Raw genomic sequence first — 19,983 nt, forward strand, 5'->3', positions numbered from 1 at the left:
CCACTTCCATGAAGTTGCATGTACATGTTTACACTTAGCCCCTAAGGTAAACTGAACCACATTTGCACTGATATACATCATCACACCGCGCCCAAACACTTCGGGGCTACTCCCTGTGCAGAGGAGTACTTCAGTCCAAACCAACCATGATGGGTTTAACATGTGATGCGTCCAGACTTGAACTGATAAAGCGATAAGACAATGAAAGCTTGTATGCAGTGGTAACTACATCCAGACTTTCTACAATCTACGAGGAGACTTTTTGGTTTTCTCTCTGGACAGCGAGTGCTTTAAATGAAAGAATGTGCTTTCAGCTGCTCCATTATTTCCTACGAGGTCATCAAAGTGGATGGATTCACATGGTATGCCAGATGCAACCATCACATTTACCCACACTTATGACCTCCTGAAGCTGGGTTTGTGTCTCCTTTCAGGGTCTCGTGAGACTCATGAGGCAATGTGTTGACTATACCGCAGCATACTTTAGTATATTAAATGCAAAATTAGAGTAAATGTGAAAACATTAATTTTTCAGTATTCAGGGTTTTTTTTAATTGAATTAGACAATAAGTTAAAAAATAGTTTGCTGAGTTTCAAAATAAAGTCACTCATATCTGTCAGAAAAAAGGAAGAACATTTTGCAGAAATATTTTCAGTAAAGCAAATCAGTGTTGCCAATATTCAGTACAGAAAGAAGGAAAACCTTTCAAGTAAAAATGACACATCGATCTTCATTTAGCTTGAATTCTTAATGAATTCTGCTCTCTTTGCTGTGCAAAATTACAATGCACAAGTTCTTTTAATGGGGCACAAACCAAATGGAAATGTAATTAAAAAATCACAAATAAAACCTTGACTGACTCAGGGTAGAAAACAATGTAACTTACACTGCAGAAACATGATTATTAGCACCAGTAGTAACTTTTGAAGCAATACGCAAGTTCAGTCACATTTTACCTGAAACACAATTTTATACACAATGGTCATCTGCACAACCTCACACAGTAGAGCTAATTGCTAGCAAATCAACCAGGGTGGATGAATGATGGTTACCATGACAGAGCAATGAAAATCATGACAATCTACAGCATAGACGATTTCCTGAAAGATTTTTGTTTTGAATCAAAAAATGAAGCAGTAATGTGACAGAAATCCTTACCCTGCTAGCTTGGTTTTTGTTTCAATTTGTGTATCAAAACTGTTAATTGCCTTTGTTACTTCCCTGGCCTCTCTATTCTCTGTCTGACAGAGGTTATTTGAATGCAACTTTTTCAAGATTTTAAAGCATCTGCTTTAAAAAAAGAATCGCATCAGAAGAACAGCTTGTGCACAAAACTTCAAATCATACAACCAAACAAAAAAAAAATTGGATGAAAAAAAGCGAAGCGTGGTTGAAAGACTTGACATCATAAGGCCGTCAGGTAGTTCAAGGATCAATAAAGGACACTGCAATATAGCGGGTGCCGCCGGTTGTGGGTAGGCCTTCATGCAGGTGAGTCAGTCGTCCCGGGTGCATGAAGCTCCAGCCTTTCCTCGGTGATTCTATGCTACAGTTATACCGATGGAAACGGCAACCCCCTCCCTAAAAAAAGTAAATTGGATTTATAATTGTGAAATAAATCACTGGGTTAACAATACTCATCAGACAGATTATCTAATTGGAAAGCTTAAAATAAAATCTACATTTAAAAAATATATATAACAGCTATAATATTAGTGTGACTTATGCCCCATAATACAAGTCCTTACCTGAAAGTCTATGCCTTTGTTATTGAGAGCAATGTTAATGGTGAAGGTAGAGGAGTCATGGTGGGGCCTCAGGTAGGCTTGTCTCTCAGGAGTGTATTTTACAACAAAGTTCATCAAAGCATAACCCTGTGACAAAAGGATAGAAATGCATTGGCTGACAGTACTGATGTTACCTTCAAATAAAGAATTATGCTTACAATGTGTTTACAATATGGTAATACTATTCTAATAAGTGAACCTGTCCACCAGTATTACTTTATTATTATAAGGTTACTATCACTTTAAAATCTGTATAAAATTTTTTTAAAATACATGGATGTCGCCTCCAGCTCGCACTGGAACGGTTCGCAGCCGAGTGTGAAGCAGCGGGAACGAGGATCAGCACCTCCAAATCTGAGGCCATGGTTCTCAGCCGGAAAAGGGTGGAGTGCCCACTCCGGGTCGGGGATGAGTTCCTGCCCCAAGTGGAGGAGTTCAAGTATCTCGGGGTCTTGTTCGCGAGTGATGGGAGAAGGGAGCCGGAGATCGACAGACGGATTGGGGCTGCAGCTGCAGTAATGCGGACGCTGCACCGGTCCGTGGTGGTGAAGAGGGAGCTGAGTGTAAAAGCGAAGCTCTCAATTTACCGGTCGATCTACGTCCCTACCCTCACCTATGGCCACGAGCTGTGGGTAGTGACCGAAAGAACGAGATCGCGGATACAAGCGGCAGAAATGAGCTTCCTCCGAAGGGTGGCTGGCCTCTCCCTTAGAGATAGGGTGAGAAGTTCGGCCATCCGGGATGGGCTCAGAGTAGAGCAGCTGCTGCTCCACATCGAAAGGAGCCAGCTGAGGTGGTTCGGGCATCTGACAAGGATGCCCCCTGGGCGCCTCCTGGGTGAGGTGTTCCAGGCATGTCCCACCGGGAGGAGGCCCCGGGGCAGACCCAGGACACGCTGGAGAGATTATATCTCTCGGCTGGCCTGGGAACGCCTTGGTATTCCCCCGGACAAGCTGGAGGAGGTGGCTGGGGAGAGGGAGGTCTGGGCCTCTTTGCTTAGGCTGCTGCCCCCGCGACCCGGCCCCGGACAAAGCGGATGAAGATGGATGGATGGATGGATGGATGTCAATTTTATTGCTAGCAAGTTCTGATAGTGTTTCCAGTATAATATTATAGTATTCCTACTAGACATACATACAAAGGCATATGTATGTTTCCTACTACAGTTTTTAGGGCCACTGAAGATTGGTGAAAAAAATGAGGGAAGGGGAATCGTCTCAGAAATTTGCCACTTTAATCTTGAAGCTTTGCCTTTTTTTCCCCTCATAAATAAATGCACCTTATTGTCTTTCTGATCTTCAGCGGCCCTAAAACGGTATCATAGTTTTCCCTAGTTTCTGGGTACTTATTACCAAATGACTTAAATTTCAGTGTCACATTAAATTATTATAAACACTGTTGACACAAGAGATTAGTTGGATTACTAAGGGGTAATAACTTAAATTTTCCATATTGGCACCTTTTTCTTTCCACCTTACTACCCCATTATTACCATTATTACCACAATATTAACGAGTGGTGATGGGAAATTCTACCAATTTGTCATCCATTGGAAAATTTGTCATCAGTTGTTAAGATTCACATCAGAATCACAAACATAAACATGGATAGCAGGTCAGCAGCTCATTATATGATTAAACTTTTCTGCTGTTATAACTCAGCTTTTACTAGAAAAAGGTCAGATTCACACAAACCTTTGTGTAATAGCCAGAGAAAACTTTTAACGTGACAGGTGATATGAACTCTCGGATGAAATGCAGCCACTCTTTCTCAAACCCAATTTGCTTCATGTGAATGTCATCTGTCGGCACAGTCTCATAGCCTCCAGCAATCCGCTTGTCCTGAGAAAAAGGAGAGAAACAGAGCCCGATGCAGTGTGACTAACGATGGAACAAATGACCTACTATCCTCAAAGTGTGTGTCCACAGTTTTCAAAGTGATGGTGATTGTGATGATGTGCATGTGTTATTTTTTTTTAAACCACAGGCCGTTCTGTTGTCTGCCTGTATGAGACTTAATGACCCATCCAGCTCAGTCGTCTCTCAAACAGAGTCAAAGTATTTGTAATATATTAATCTCCCTGGCCAACTTTGAGCCACTGGGAATTAGACACCATTAAACTAAAACACAGCTGGGTTTTTTTGGTTGTATTCAAATGGCCAACCTTGTGATGACAGCACTAAAATCATTTTTCACTATATGCATTAATCATAGTTGCATGTGTGTAACTTTCTGTGTCATACCAAAACATAACTTTGACATTTAAAAGCTAGCAAGCTAACCAAGAATAGTCTGTTTGATACTTGTTACATCTGGATGCCATTTAACCCACAAACAGTGAAAGAGTGCTTAGAAGTATCAGCAATAGTTAACTCAGTTAATTTATGTAAACTTTTGGGGTAATTTCAAAAATCTAAATTTCTACTGTATAATTTAAAAAAAATCAATAAACCTTTTAGTCATGCTAGTGGTGTTAGCAAATGGTAGCATGCCCTCACACTATTGTTGTGAGCTAAAGCTGGTGCTGCACATAACCAGCCATAACCAGCTTCACTAGCAGGCTTTTTAATCATTATTAATGATGGGAAGAGTGTCTTCTTGTTTCTGGCAACACACAATGGGTATTTGTCATTATATAACATAAATGAAACCATCAGTTGATGAATTTAAAGTACACTGGTTGTATTTAGCCCTAAAAAACTTTAAGATGTTAAGCAAGATAAAGCAGACATATCAAACTATAAGTACATTTCAGTTTTCCCAGCACATCTGTTATGCTAACTAAATTAACTTAGGCTACGTTCACACTGCAGGTCTTAATGCTCAATTCCGATTTTTTGATCAAATCTGATTTTTTTTGCCTGCTTGTTCACACTACAAATAAAATGTGACAGCAAACGCACTCTAGTGTGAACACTCAAAGCGACCTGCATGCGCGAAAGAAGACGTCACACACAACAAGCTGTGTTTAGATGCAGACCAAACAATATTGTTTGACTGATGGCCCTTAATATAAAGACTTCAGACTTTACGTTTCCCAATTTTGCTTTAAGTTATAAAGTTATTTTGTTATTTACATTTGGCCTAATAATTATCCTTATTGCTGTTTTAAAGAGGAGCGGTGCTTCAAAGGATAGTTGCAGATTTCTGTCAGAATCTACAGATTATACAGTACAAATAAAATTTTCACGTTTCTCCAACGTTGTCTTCCCAACAGTTTCACTAACATCTACACTGGATGGCCAGGAAGCGTTCATGATGACTTCTCGGGGGCTGATAATTGGCGTCTGTCTTGTGTCAGTGACGTAAAAGACGGATTTAATGCGACATGACCGTTCAAACAGCAGTCGCTTTCTAAAACATCAGATATGTATCGGATTCAGTACCACATTCGAAAGTGACCCAGGTTGGATTTGAAAATATCGGATTTGTGCTGTTCACACTGTCATACCATGATCGGATATGGGTCGCATAGGGTCAAAAAAAGTCAGATTTGATGCGCTTTCGCCTGCAGTGTGAACGTAGCCTTAATCTTTGCCATCTTCTTTCTTATCATAGTGCTGAATTTTTACGTTCTATACTTTTGGATACATTTAATGTATTTTTTGTCCCTGTGGTGAAGAGGTCAGTGGTTGCATCTCAGTGCCTGGCCTCTCTAATAAATAACCTTTGCTTTTTGGCTCATACTTCTAAACTGAATCCAGTACCACTGATATTTTATTATGCTTGTCACCTTATTAAAATGTGTAAACATAAAACACAGAAAGAATAAGAAGAGCACTGTGCCTGTAGTGTGACGATTACACTTAGCACTTTATGTTCAGTGAAACTGAGCTAACAATACACACCTGGTGTTTGCCTCCAGACCATGAACCGTAATGCTCCATCTCCTCGACTAGTTCATCACAAGCCTTCTCTGAAAAGACTGCGAACCAGAACACATCTGGACATGGCTATAAAACACGCACACACATATTGACACACAAAAAGAGGCCACTGAGAATAGACTTGAATAACACCTTCATGTTGAGCTCTAGTAACTGTAATGTAATACCCAGATATGGTAAAACCAGATGTTGGGATTTTTTTTGCTGCGACATTATGTCATCCCATTTCCCCCCTCGGTCTGTATCAGTATGTTGAAGACATACAGATACACATGTATATATACAAACCTGCTCCAAGTAGTTGTCAGTGAAAATTCGAGTGTAGTTTGAGTGGATATATTTCTCTTTCCAGTCCTGCAAGCAGAAAGTACTTCAAATTAGTGCCCATTTTTTGAACTGTTTTCTGACCTGCATACCTCACAGAGCTAATCTCATCTCCCACAGGGCAGATCCCAGCTTGTCAAATACAGTAGTAAATCATCAGCCAGGAGCCTTATCACACCAAAGTCATTATTCCAAAATTGTCTCACATTTGTAATCGTTCCATTATTGTTAATAACCTTTACAGGTGGCTGTTGTTTATCTCAGCTATTCAGAAAAAAAAAAAGCTTTTTTGTGGTTGAAGGATAATGAGAGATCATAATGACTTACCACAGGGTTTTCAAATATCTGCCACAAGTCATTGTTGTAATGAGAAATGTTATAATTGGCTGTGGAAATGAGCCTCCCAAATTCGTGACGGTTGGTTATGTACATGAAGACTCCCTGCAGCAAGCAGGAGAAAGTTGAGTAAGTTTCATAAAAGTTCGAGAAGCAAAAGATTTCTGATGTTCCACAAGCAAGATTTACTTCTCTACATAATCATCATGCATGCAGTATTAGAACACATGAATACTCATGAGTAGTTATCACTGGCAATGAAACTGACAAACTGATACTTGTGGCAAACTACTAAAAGCTTCATTTGCACAAAACTGAGAATATAGTTGGATTTAAGTGTGCTTAAACACACTGAAATCATTACTGAACTCTATGTTCAAACAGACACAGATGTCATATAAATAATATTAGATTATTTATGGGTGTTGGGGGAGGGTCCTAGAGGGTTGGGAACTGGATAACATGGGGCAGGAGAGGAGTGGGAGAACAGGAACAGAGGGGTGCTAGGGAGGTCGGGACAAAGCAAATCCAGGAATTATATTCCCTCTAAAGTGAAGCATGGGGAGGGAGATGTGTAGGAGTGGTTTGGACTTACTATCAGACTAGGCTTTGTGCTTGATGAAGATGAATGAAAAATTAAGGATAGTTTTGCAATCTCTTTGCACAAGATTCCAAATTGCTAATGTACAAATGCATTCTGTGAAAAACTGTGATTTGCACCAGATGTTTAGCATGACTGCGGGAAAAAATAGTTTGAGCCTAGTCTGAGATTAGTCAGTGTGTTTAGAAAGAGCAGCTGGTAACGTGTGTGTGATGTAGGGTTTGGTTGTTTAGGGTAAAGCATCAGGACAGGGGAACTGCGCACTGTGTGAACTTTTTTGTCTCCTCCGTGATCTCCTCTTAGAAGCAATCATAAAAACATAAAAGATTATGAGTCTTTCTCTGTCTGACTGAGATCATTTTACTTTTAGACCTAAAGTTATCACAAGCAAAAAGTCAACATCAATTTTCGAAAAGTTGCCGGTCATCTTAATTTCTTATGCAACAAGTAGGCAACTCAGTACGAATTTATTAAGAATTTGTAACTGCGCATTTTCAAAAAACAAAACCTCCAATACTAAATTCAGTATAAGGGAAAATTTATTTCTGTACCTAAAACTATGCATGCTACATGGCTTAGATTGGTTTCTGAGTGCTAACCCATTGGAAATGGATGTTTCAGAAAGCAGAGTAGTCAAAACAAATGGAAACCTTTGGGGGCCTGAGCATATGGAATGATTCCGGAGAAGGGGAGTCTTTTTCTCTGTGACTGGTCTAAAATAAAGGAGAAGCATCATGTAAATAAGGTGACATTAGTGAATTCAAAATAAAAAACAGGGTGACAGAGGAAGTACATATGTCACACACATAGGAATTCAGGAGGAGAGGAAACACGCCTGCATGAAAAAGAAGCAAGATTCCCTCTGAAGCTGATGTTTTTGTAGGTTAACATGGGAGCAATGCATGCTGGGGGAGCAGGCCAAGCAAACCAGACAACATACACTGTGTTTGAATCAGACACCGCAGCTGCCAAGTCCAAGTGACGCAAAGCAAGACTAGGTAACAAGTTCACAAGTGAAAAGGAAAAAAACCCCACAAGAGACAAGACCCTTTCTGTCTGGTAGCCAGCCAGGCATCGGTTGTACTGACTGCGTTCAAGACGTAAGGTTAAAAGAAGGTAAAGGATGATGGGATACAAGTGTAGCAGAGAACCTCGCACGACCAAAGAGACACTGTAAACACAGGACGGTCATGACTTGCTGACGAAGACACTCATACATACTCATACATACAAACACTGATACTTGCCAGTCTTTGGTTTCCGTTGAGCTGTTGACTTTTGTTAGTAGCAAATTCATTGCTTAACCAAACTAACTATTATAAATATACCTAAAGTTAGTATGACCTTATACATTCTTGTTGCTAAATTAATCTTAATATTTTACGGACAGTAGTGCTAATAGAGGAATCCTTAAAGATGGCGGTTGTTCCTTCTTACCATGTCTCTGGCATTTCTACATAAAGCCATATCTGGGTCCAGTTTTTCCAGAACAAAATAGTTCCTTTCTTTCAATTCATTCCTTAAGGCACTGCCCTTGACCAGGTATACATGTGCCATGTAAGGAATGTTCCACACACCCCTAGAAACAACAAGACATAAAGACAGGAAGTGCTTATTTTGTATTAATCCAGTATGTATGTATGTAAGAATGTATTCTTACAGTGTGCAGTAGTGAACTGTGTGGTAGAAAAGAAAAAAAAGCTCAGCATATTCATTTAGAATCTTTTGAAACTTACATAACAACCATTTATTTTCTGCATGCTGTCAATCTGAGTTCCAACTGTTGTGGGTGAATAAGTGTTTCCGTGCAATCTTAGAGCAAATCTAACTTACTAACTTACTTTTAAGCAAAGTCAGTCAGAAATAAAAGTTTAACTTAGTGTTTTTCTCATCAAATCACTTTTCTGACTCTTCACATAGGCCTTCTAAGTTAGCAGGTCTTATTTTTTGTGGCTAAACATGAAGGAAAATAGTTCCAGCACAACTGTGCAAGATTTATTCATAGTTACGGACATGCTCAGAGATCCAGTACCCACATTTGCTTTGTGAACCATGAAATGCAAAGCCATAACTTTGTTTACCCTTATTGCTCTTGTGACTTACACGCGTTTCCTCTGCACAATGTCAACATAATCTTCAGATCGGGCGTAATACCCATCCAGACTCAAGGCTCCCCAGAAGTTGGACCACAGCTTGCCGTGACGAGTGACAAGGGGGCCAATTATTTTTCTGTTGGAAAGTGAGAGACGGAGTGAAGAGATGGTAACTCTGTCAGGGCAGTTAAAACTCAGTGAAATCTCCCAAGCAGGCAGCCACCTATTGCACCAGACCACTTGCCACTGGGGTAAGGCCTCTATCTAAAGTCTCAACCTCTAGCTGGATAGTATACTTTATATTACACTGCAAAGTCAGAAACAGATCACAGAAAACCACGATTTGAACCACACCAGTACATCATGCTGGACTCAATTCAAAGAAGTGTACTTTCTTTCTGTTAAATAAACTGGGAAAAAGTTTGCAAAATAACACCACCATAAATCACAGTGTGGGTTCGTATATATACTGCAGTATGCTAATGGTAAACTTTCTTGGTTGAGATAAATTGGACTTTTGCTCCCACAACCTCTGTGCCAGCTGAGAATTCCCATGCTGTCTTTAAATATCCGTAAACGCCAGTCACAATACCATGCCACGGCCACAGTGACATCTAGTTTATGGGAAGGTTTCTTTAAGATCGTGAGCTGCAGAAGGGCAAAAAGAGGTTGAATGTTTGTTTTTTGTATAATGCAAAGTGGCATTTCTGAGTTAGTTCAATAGACTCTTTTGCTGTATCCATGTGGCCAGAGAAAAACAGGAAGCCAACGCAGCCTATTTTAAAACTTTAATTCACTCAGCTGTAATGTTCCTGTGGTTTTGCCACTTGCGGGATAAACTAAATGGTTCAATGATCACAACAGCTACCAAGAAGGTCCAAACAGGCTCAGTTGTGGCTTCTATTCCAGTTACTGTGTGATTACCTGTTTTGCTCAATGAGGAGCTTCAGTGTCTGTCTGTTGGTCAGCATGACATCAGAATCTATGCTGAAGTAGTAGTCGCATGTGGCATCCTGACGGCAAAGATCCCTAATGAAATTAAAACACAGACATGGCGGAGAAAATGATTTTTTGTTTTCCAACCCAGAGCTGATTACGGTCAATAAAAGGCTTGGAATTAATCACTGTCACGGCTTTAGATTTATCAGCGTCAAAGTATAAGGTGTAATTTTCAATGGTGGAGTCTGACTCTTGCTATCTTTAAACCTCCAGTGGATAAGGAGATTTCAGAAAATTAGAGACTCCTAATAAACCTAAGACTTCTTCATTACAGGGCTGTGCTGACCAATGCTTCCCGGCATGCTGTGCCTAAACGTTTTGGTCCAAATAAAGCTGCAGTTTACACCTGAGTGTGTGAGTTTGTGAATCCTTACACATTGCCGAGGATTTTAAATCAGTCACAATGCAGCCTGGAAAAAAAATAAGTCAATGAATTTAATTTAGCAACATTTACAACCTTCTTGAGGACAGTCTCAGTCTCCATCAGAGGTTTGTAGATGCTTATGACACCTGCTAAACTATGAGAAGACATTTTGGATTGGTCCTCCTTAAATAATTGTTTTCCTTCTACAACAATTCCTTTATGATGAATTGTAGATAGATGTGAAGAGTTCAGACTTAGTTGTAGAAATCCATAATGTCAGAAGGAAAATGGAATTGCATGCTAAAAATCAAGCATGCCCAAATATAAAGTATGGCAGAGGGAGCATTATGTTTGGGGCTGCTTTTCAAAAATAGGGTCTAAGGCTTCACAGATAGAGGAAGGAAATAATTAAAAATAAAATTTAAAAAATCAAAAACATTAGAATGGCTGAAAATTAAGAAAATTAATATTTTTGAATTACCAAGTTGCTGGCCTTAGCCTGACTGGGATGCTGAAGAGGGTTGACAGTTACAATAAAACATACCCTGCCTTGACATCCTTTAGAACGATAATTTACAAAATAAACATTATGTTATATATAACTTTAGACTTTAGAGCATGAACCCATTAAGAAAGAGCTTACTAAGACTTAAATAACTCGACTTTATTTTCTGTAATAGGAGTGGACCCCTACTACCATCTTTTATCTAAAAGCAATTATATTGATAGAGAGGGGAAGCTCACAGCCCACATTTCCAGTTTCCTTAGCACCTTTTCCCAGGTTTGACTGTGAATGATATTCAGAAGCAAAAACTACAACTGTTTGCCTGTTATTAGTTTAGTCATATTATGTTTATCTGTAAATCTGTGATTTAGCTGAACCTAAGACCACGTTTTATGAGTAATCAATACAGAAAGACTACAAAGCAGCACCAAAGGTGTATTTGTCTCTCTGGTTATTCTTAATACAGACCTTGAATGCACTGAATTATTCATGCTTCTAGCAACAAAGATGACCGTTTTCCCAAACAGAAACCATGAAAACTCGTTTAGAGGTTTTGAAAGTATTGCATGGTTAATCAAAGTCAGAAAACACCATATCCTTTATAATCATTCAAAAATTCTAAGAAACTTCAGATTCTGAGAAATGATACATTTATAATAGTTATACATACATTGCCATATTCCTGGCCTCTCCTTGGCTCAAATTTTCTTCTGGTCCCACAACTTTGAAACTGTTGAACACATTCTTGTTCTCTTCCCAGAACCTCTGGATGTGCTTCTCGTGGTAAACCTCCTGAGCAGGGAGCCAATATTAATGGATTAACAGAGACACCACATACTGTGTAAGGAGCCATGTAGAGATCTAGGAAGGAAAAAAAAAACTGCACATGCAGCTGCATGTACTCACATTGTTGTGGACAAAGAGTTTGAGTTTATCCTTTGGGTAATCCAGGGTCAGCAGTCGCTGAAAGAATTCAGGAAGAAATGGAGTTGGCTGCTCAATGAATACTCCAACCAGCACATTTGGATACTCCTGTTTAGATTCGAAAGAAAGACATATTGTTTAGATTTCATAAAAGTGTCCCTGGCAGTGGAAGACTTGTTTAAAATAAATCATGGATGATTTTGACATTTCATTTCTCACATAAACAAACCATGAAGCCAATACATCTGTCACTGCATTAACTCTATTTTCTTGATTTGACTTTAGAATTGTGCCTTGACTATTGTCTTTGCAGAATTTGGTGCTGGCTTTAACATTTTAAATATGTTGTTAACACATTGCAAAACCCTTCGCATTAATTTCCTGAACATCTTCCATCCTGACCAGCTGATATGTTGTAATCTAATGAAGTGGGTAACCAAAACCACGGTACAAACACGTGCACAAAATGATTCCGCAGAAAGTTGAGGAAATAAAGATAAAATGGAAAAATGAAGCAATAGAGAAGAGAAGAGCAAAGACTTTCCCATGACACTCAGCTCCAGCCCACACAGCTCAGTCTGGACTCTTGATCCTCTTGACCAGTTCATGGCAAAGGTCTGGGCCAAGGATGAAAAGAGATCCGAGAAGAACCATCTAATTTGCAAGTTCCGCAATGACTGTGTTTTAGGCACAAGAATGGGAGCTCATCCATCAAGGCAATGTGAGCTTAAATTGTCACAGAAAAGCAGGAGCAGACAGAAACATTAAAACGAAAGCAAAAAGTTACCCTTAGCATTTCTTATAGCAGAGAAAAGCAACACCCAACAGTAGAAACAGTTAAAGAAAAGCAATGAAGTGGCCTGGGTGGGATTGTTTGGTCTTTCGTGGTGTAACTCTCAGTGTCATTGCAGGGCTTAATTTCAATCTCAAAACACAAGTACACTAAAAACCAACAAGTACCTCCTCCAAACTGGGTTTACCCCACAGGAAAGGCCTGGACAGTATGACCAAACTTTCCACATGACCTGAGCTCCCACCAGTTTCTGTCCCACATAAACAAAGGGGCACAGTGGAATGAAATGTCCTTTCTAATGTGCCTATTATTGAGAAGGAGTAGTGTTTTCTTCATTCACTGTGGAAGGTCACCAATAGCAACTTTCACAGTGATGCCTTTCATGTAGCTTGGTTTGTACTGAATCGGCTCCAGTTAAACTATTGAAGTGTATCCATGCAGCATGTTGGATTACAGCAATTTTATTTGTGTAATGTGAAAACATCAATTTTAGTGAACAGTAAAAACACATTTTGCTCTACAATAGACAGATTTTCCTCAAACTATTTTTAAGGTAAAAATAAATAAAGATGAACTGAGATCTTGTGTTGGTTACAGTGTTCGCCTAGAGGACCCAGAAGTAAAGTTTGGCATCATTCTTGACAGACGTAACCACACAGCAATAGACATTTCCTATTGCCTGCCATTCCTGCCGGCTATACGTTGCCAGCCTGGGTTGAACTCTGTGACAAATTTTCAGTACAACCACTGTAAGTTACTATTGTGGATAAAACCCACAGTGCGGCGCATGCTAAAAGACAGCCTGGTCGACAGTGACACCCCTTTAAATGAGCCCTTCAGAAAACCTCAAAAGCCATATCCTGCACCGCAGATGTGCAGTGCTTCCTCTTGCCCAAGTAGTTCCCCTTGCACTTATGCTCTTTTAAAATGGTCCAGAAATGCGGAATGGGCACATAACCTATTATCGCTGGAAAGACAGTGGAGTACCAACAGAATTGCTTATCTGTTGAAATACGGAAAAAAATCTGGGATCTTCAACTACTGTCTAAACAGTCAGTGATACATGGGTGGTTGATGTTGGGAAATGGGCTGTATGTGTCATCCTTTCCGGAGTCCAGAAGAGAGGATGAAGAAGAACTTTCCACAGCAGCTATTTCAAAGCAGACTAAAAAAGGATGGCAAGTAGATGGAAAAAAGCAGTCTGGTGCACCTACTTTTAACTGAGAAAAGTCTACGACGTCATCATCACAGTGGCTACAGCCGTGTTCATAGTTCCATGCATTGGGAACATAGTTGGCCAGATAGTTCAAGTACATCTGCAAGAAAAAAGCATTCAAAGTAAATAAAAGACTTGAGACAGCTGAGGTCACATTCTTATGATATGTTTGAAAATCCTAACCTGGAATACAACTGTGGACGTAAAGATTTATTGTACGACTGTGTCATGACTGGACACATTCACTTGCAGGTCAGACTAAAGGCCACAGAGTGATGTGTCGTCTACAGAAGCCAAGGCTTGGCAACAATGTTATCATTCTTCATAACTTTCAACATATTGTTAGCACAACCATTGCTGCTCTGTATTTAGTGTGAGAATGTGTAATTTACCGGTTGCTACCGTTTGCCAGTCTGTTATTGCAGACGTTAACGCCATGATCATGTAGCTGTCACAAAACTCAACTTGGCGAGATAACTGGGAAATAAAATGAACTAATGGTCTGACAACTCGCTAGTCAGCTCATACTGTGATCTCTCATTAAAAGCTTTTCTTTCAGCTGTTGAGCCCTCTGGGAAGAATGACTCAGTAGTTTGGTGGGTTTGGTTCTTTAACAGGGAAGACCAAACATAAACAGTTGGCCAAAAAATGAGACAGGAGAAGGAAAAGACCAGAAGAAAAATCAACAGAATTATAGCGGGCATCCTGCTTTTTAGTTTCCTCAGCTCTACACCATGATGTAGAATTGAGTGATGGCAAAAACAAAATGAGAGTATTGTAGCTATATTCACTGCCCTTTATGCCTAGGTAACTAGCAAGTATCACGTTACCAGTAAGTAGAGTCAAATTTATACAACGAACAGAACATCAGCAGCAGTGATGAATGGTTGCTGGATAAAATCTAAAAGTCTAAAAGGCCAACAGAAACTCATTTGCAAATGGCAGGAAAGAGTTTGATAATTACATTCAAGGTTAGTGTCATAGGTCAGGATAATTATCTTAAAAGTATCTGTTCTGTCCCTTAAGTAGGCTACATTAGGTGTGTCCTTGACTGCAATTTCTTGCTCACTTTGGTGTTTCCGTTGCCATGGACAACTACTGGCAGAGAGTCGTACGCCGTGTTTCTAACTCTCACTCTGTCCGTTCCAAACTTGAGAAGCACTTCATCTGCCAACAAAAAGGGGAACACAAGACATTTTAGGCCATATTTTGAAAGCTGACATACTACATGGGCAAGAGCTGCGAGGATTTAGAACTTATAAACTGCAAATCCTACATGTTCACTGAAAGTAATCCACAGATTGGCGGCAGCACCAACATCAAATGTTGGTTTAAGTGTTTTTTTTTGGTTGTTGTTTTTTTGCCACTTAGACATCCAAGACAGAGTTTAAATTATAAAGATTCAGAGATTATTCAATTAGAAAATAAAATATCTTTAAATTCTCACCAACAGCCCCGTTCAGGTTTTGAAAAATCTGGCACTTGTGGTCCAAAGTCATATTGAGAGATTCCTGTAAGAAGACAAAGACCTACATTTAGCCATCCATAGCTATCCATAATTTAAAACACAGACATGTGTTTTAAATTAAGATGCTGCCATTGGGATTCAGTGGTGCACAGTTTACTCTTCTGGGTCTGTCTTCTCTTATTGCAATAACCACATCCAATTTGAACCTGTTGCCAAGCTGTGGAGCTCCCATTACATTACTAATTGAGACATGGCAGATGTTGATGCAGGCACGATCAAGTCACTGTGCCCGTGGTTAAAAAAACACAATGGAGACATGAACCAAGCCACAGATTTAGAGAATCTTTGCTCTCTTGGCAGGACTCACCCGCTGTAATGGGTCCAGGTATATTTTAGTGTAGAAGAGCTGGTCATCATCATTATCGTGAAGGTTCCACTGTGAAACTATTCTGTTTATGTACGGGGCGTAGCCAATTATACCTGAAAGTAATAAACAGTGTGAAACACAAATCCAGCAGTAAAAGATAGAGTGAGAAATGTTTACAGGCGTATACATGGCTGGTAGGCTGTTGGTGACAATTACAGTACAACTGCTGGCTCCGTGGTGTAGGTCGAAATACTTGGGAAGCCTGGACGTCTTAGCACAGAGTGTGACTTTTGGCAATAATCCCAAGCACACACGAGAAATAGCTAGGGACTTTCTCTTCCCTCAGAGTAATAATGGGTAGTAAGAAGGATCTTTATGTTTAGAACAACACAACTTACTGCTAGCTGAGTTTCTGAAACTATATTTGGTGGTATCTTACACACTATAAATGCACATTCTCATGGCAATCTCTACTCCAGTTTCCCCCCCACGTCTCTTCTTTTCCTCACTGTGTTGCTCAAGGACAGTGACCACAATAACAGATTGCAGGGTTTGGCTGTGTTGCTGGTTTGCTCCATTTTGCATCCTATCATTTGAAAAAAGCCTCAGACACTGTAAACAAGTCGATGGACAGACATGACATAATCTAAGCGGCAGGAATGAGAGAAAAATGTTCAAAAGAAATCGTATTTTATGTTTTTAAGCTTTTATTCCTGATAGCTAGTCCACCTCAAATGCTGCGAATTGCATGCCTGTTGGAAACGTTCAGTGTCTTGTACTGCTCTACTAGATGAGGCAGCATAAAACATTCTCAGGAATGAAAACACATAATATGAAACAACAGTTCACATTTTTTATGATATATACAGTTGTGGTCAAAAGTTTACATACACTTGTAAAGAATATAATATAATGGCTCTACCGAGTGTCCCGTTATTTCTAAAACTCTGATTTTTCTCTGATAGAGTGATTGGAACAGATACTTCTTTGTCACAAAAAACATTCATGAAGTTTGGTTCTTTAATGACTTTATTATGGGTTAACAGAAAAAAGTGATCACATTTGCTGGGTCAAAAATATACATACAGCAACATGAATTAGCAATTTTGGTGACTTACAAAGTTGTCAGTGAACTGAGCTTCATAGCATGGCCTCTTAACTTCTTGTGAGTGATTATGAGTGACTACAGCTGCTGACTTCTCTTAGGCCAGTTAAATAGGGCTCATTGGATACAAACGCCCACAAACGCTACAATGGGAAAGTCAAAGGAGCTTAGCATGGATCTGAAAAAGCGAATTATTAACTTGAACAAGTCAGGAAAGTCACTTGGGGCCATTTCAAAGCAGCTGCATGTCCCAAGAGCAACAGTGCAAACAATTGTTTGTAAGTATAAAGTGCATGGCACTGTTTCGTCACTGCCAAGATCAGGAAGAAAACGCAAGCTATCACCTGCTGCTGAGAGAAAATTGGTCAGGAGGGTGAAGAGTCAACCAAGAATCACCAAAAAGCAGATCTGCCAAGAATTAGAAGCTGCTGGAACACAGGTGTTATTGTCCACAGTCATACGTGTTTTGCATCTCCATGGACTGAGAGGCTGCCGTGCAAGAAGGAAGCCCTAGTTCCAAAAGCGGCACCTTAAGGTTCGACTGAAGTTTGCTGCTGATCACATGGACAAAGATAAGACCTTCTGGAGGAAAGTTCTGTGGTCAGACGAAACAAAAATCGAGCTTTTTGGCCACAATGCCCAGCGATATGTTTGGAGGAGAAAAGGTGAGGCCTTTAACCCCAAGAACACCATGCCTACAATCAAGCATGGTGGTGGGAGTATTATGCTGTGGGGCTGTTTTGCTGCCAATGGAACTGGTGCTTTACAGAGAGTAAATGGGACAATGAAGAAGGAGGATTACCTTCACATTCTTCAACATAACCTAAAATCATCAGCACGAAGGTTGGGTCTTGGGCACAGTTGGGTGTTCCAACAGGACAATGATCCCAAACACACATCAAAAGTGGTAAAGGAATGGCTAAGTCAGGCTAGAATAAGGGTTTTAGAATGGCCTTCCCAAAGTCCTGACTTAAACCCCATTGAAAACATGTGGACAATGCTGAAGAAACAAGTCCATGTCAGAAAGCCATCAAATTTAACTGAACTGCACTAATTCTGTCAAGAGGAGTGGTCAAAGATTCAACCAGAAGCTTGTGGATGGCTACCAAAAGCGCCTAATTGAAGTGAAAATGGCTAAGGGACATGTAACCAAATATTAGCACTGCTGTATGTATATTTTTGACCCAGCAGATGTGATCACTTTTTTCTGTTAACCCATAATAAAGTCATAAAAGAACCAAACTTCATGAATGTTTTTTGTGACAAAGAAGTATCTGTTCCAATCACTCTATCAGAGAAAAATTAGAGTTTTAGAAATAACGGGACACTCGGTAGAGCCATTATATTATATTCTTTACAAGTGTATGTAAACTTTTGACCACAACTGTATGCTTGGACAGACAGGGTTTAATGGCCAGATCCCAGGGATTTCGGGTAATTAGCTTTAACCATTAGTAGTTTTGTTAGTGTGCGTGACCCCTCACTCTACTTAAATAAACACATGCAGTCACACACAAACATAACCCTATCTTGACTGCATCTCAAAGACACTAGACTCTCTGTGACAAAGTATGCATCCAGATGCTATAAAACTTTCCCCAATGGTCACTTGGGCGGTAGCGTTAGGAACACAAACAAAGCCTACAATTTTATACAAACTGTGGCACATTCAGGGGCCCAAGACAAATCCACATGTCATGTCAATGACAATGAATGCTAAAAACAGCCTCTGATCAGTCTGAGACAGCCGGGCTCCAATATGGGAGGTCAGACCACACTGATGACCACAAGGAAGGCAGTAATTCAATGTCCTGAAGAACTGGCAGGATGCAAATGACCAGGCCATACGGCTTATATATGAGAGCATACTGTTACTGTTTCTTTCTTAAAAATGTCTGCATGAGTGCGCATATTCTGAACTGTCTTCCCCCTCTCTCATTTCACATCTTCAGGTGTGTATTCACATCCCCTCATGTAGCAGAGAGGATCATTACTAAAGAAAAGAAACCGCAGTATGCCATGGGATTCACCCACCTCCAGTGTACCGCAGACAGGAAATACCTGACGGAGCAAGATTACAAGGAAAATATAGTTGAATTTCGCAGCAAAAGATAATAATAATAATAAAAAAACCATTAAGTGGTATTGTATTTTTAAAACTAACACTGGGCTGCAGGTCTCGCAGCTTCTCCACCTCTCATAACTGTAGAACTCTGAAGGGCCAGTGCGGCTTAAATTCCCGAATTCCAGCCAGGCTTACAGGTCTTCAAACTTTGACAGCTGATGGTGGAATTTCAAAATCCCTTTGCTCACATAGAAACTAGGTGTGTTTACAGTCAAGCATAAAATATCTAGGCACATAACATAAACACAGTGGGTAACATTGGAACCAGTTTCAGTGGAAACCATTGCCGTAATGATCCTAATATTGCCTTCAGATTTGCAGCGTCCAGCTGTCCAACACAAGGAACCATTCACCCTAACTAATACATTTTATTCTCTGGAGATGCCTGGATTTTGTCACTTAGGGTAAAACATGGGTGACAGGGTTGAATTAGAAACATTATGTTTACACAGGAGGTGCAGAGCAGCAGCAGAAAGAGAATGCCTTCAGGCAGAGTATGTAGTTGTGCTGAGTCTAATATACAATCCCTCTACTTGTGCATTTAAGAACACAGAAAAGAAGACCTCACATCTTTGTTTTCTTCTTTGAGTAAAATGCCAGCTGGTATACAGCTCGTGCAGACAGCTGGGTTGGTTAAAATAGAAGTGAATTGTTTCTGTCAGATGCATGCCAAACATGGGATTAAAAAACAAAGTTGCAATGCTTTTTGTGTAGATGTACCTCTAGGGAAGAGCTATTCTAGTCTTTTGAACTCACTTTCTTTAACCACAATTTATGGTTACTATTACTCCAAAGTCTCAGAGATTGGACTTGAATAAGTCAAAGCAGCTTTTCATATTCAGAACCTACCTCCAGAGTTGAGGTAGCGTTTCCCAGTGCGGACTAAGGGGTACTTGTCAGCGAGCTGTTTATCTGGCCATACCAGTCCCTCTGCAGCAAATAGCACCTTGTGATTGGCCTGCTGAAACTTCCTGAGAATTTCTTCTGGTCCCCCAGCAAAGATAAGATCATAGCTAAAAGGGAGGAGTGAAGACGAAATGCAACAGATCATTTAACCTTTCAACTTCATCAACATCTTTTTATCTTAC

General features: G+C 40.0%; 1 protein-coding gene across 2 annotated transcripts in view; it reads right to left on the minus strand.

Moving 5' to 3' along the window:
• Window positions 1-527: 527 nt before the first annotated feature.
• plod2 (procollagen-lysine, 2-oxoglutarate 5-dioxygenase 2) overlaps window positions 528-19,983 on the minus strand; it is a 37,709-nt gene continuing 18,253 nt past the window's right edge. Inside the window, exons 4-20 of one of the 2 annotated variants that reach the window (XM_080864277.1) lie at window positions 19,745-19,908; window positions 15,666-15,778; window positions 15,278-15,341; window positions 14,900-14,997; window positions 13,829-13,930; window positions 11,804-11,929; window positions 11,568-11,689; window positions 9,954-10,058; window positions 9,040-9,165; window positions 8,374-8,515; window positions 7,587-7,649; window positions 6,327-6,440; window positions 5,964-6,029; window positions 5,637-5,741; window positions 3,483-3,629; window positions 1,750-1,875; window positions 528-1,582 (exon numbers count right to left, since the gene is read on the minus strand). In XM_080864277.1, the coding sequence (XP_080720403.1) occupies window positions 1,427-1,582; window positions 1,750-1,875; window positions 3,483-3,629; window positions 5,637-5,741; window positions 5,964-6,029; window positions 6,327-6,440; window positions 7,587-7,649; window positions 8,374-8,515; window positions 9,040-9,165; window positions 9,954-10,058; window positions 11,568-11,689; window positions 11,804-11,929; window positions 13,829-13,930; window positions 14,900-14,997; window positions 15,278-15,341; window positions 15,666-15,778; window positions 19,745-19,908 (1,939 nt within the window). In that variant the 3' untranslated portion in view covers window positions 528-1,426. The remainder of the gene's footprint in view (window positions 1,583-1,749; window positions 1,876-3,482; window positions 3,630-5,636; window positions 5,742-5,963; window positions 6,030-6,326; window positions 6,441-7,586; window positions 7,650-8,373; window positions 8,516-9,039; window positions 9,166-9,953; window positions 10,059-11,567; window positions 11,690-11,803; window positions 11,930-13,828; window positions 13,931-14,899; window positions 14,998-15,277; window positions 15,342-15,665; window positions 15,779-19,744; window positions 19,909-19,983) is intronic. The other variant, XM_080864278.1, reaches the window with a different exon arrangement.

This window comes from Rhamphochromis sp. 'chilingali' (genome assembly GCF_963969265.1).
Source record: "Rhamphochromis sp. 'chilingali' genome assembly, chromosome: 18".
Lineage (NCBI taxonomy): Eukaryota > Metazoa > Chordata > Actinopteri > Cichliformes > Cichlidae > Rhamphochromis > Rhamphochromis sp. 'chilingali'.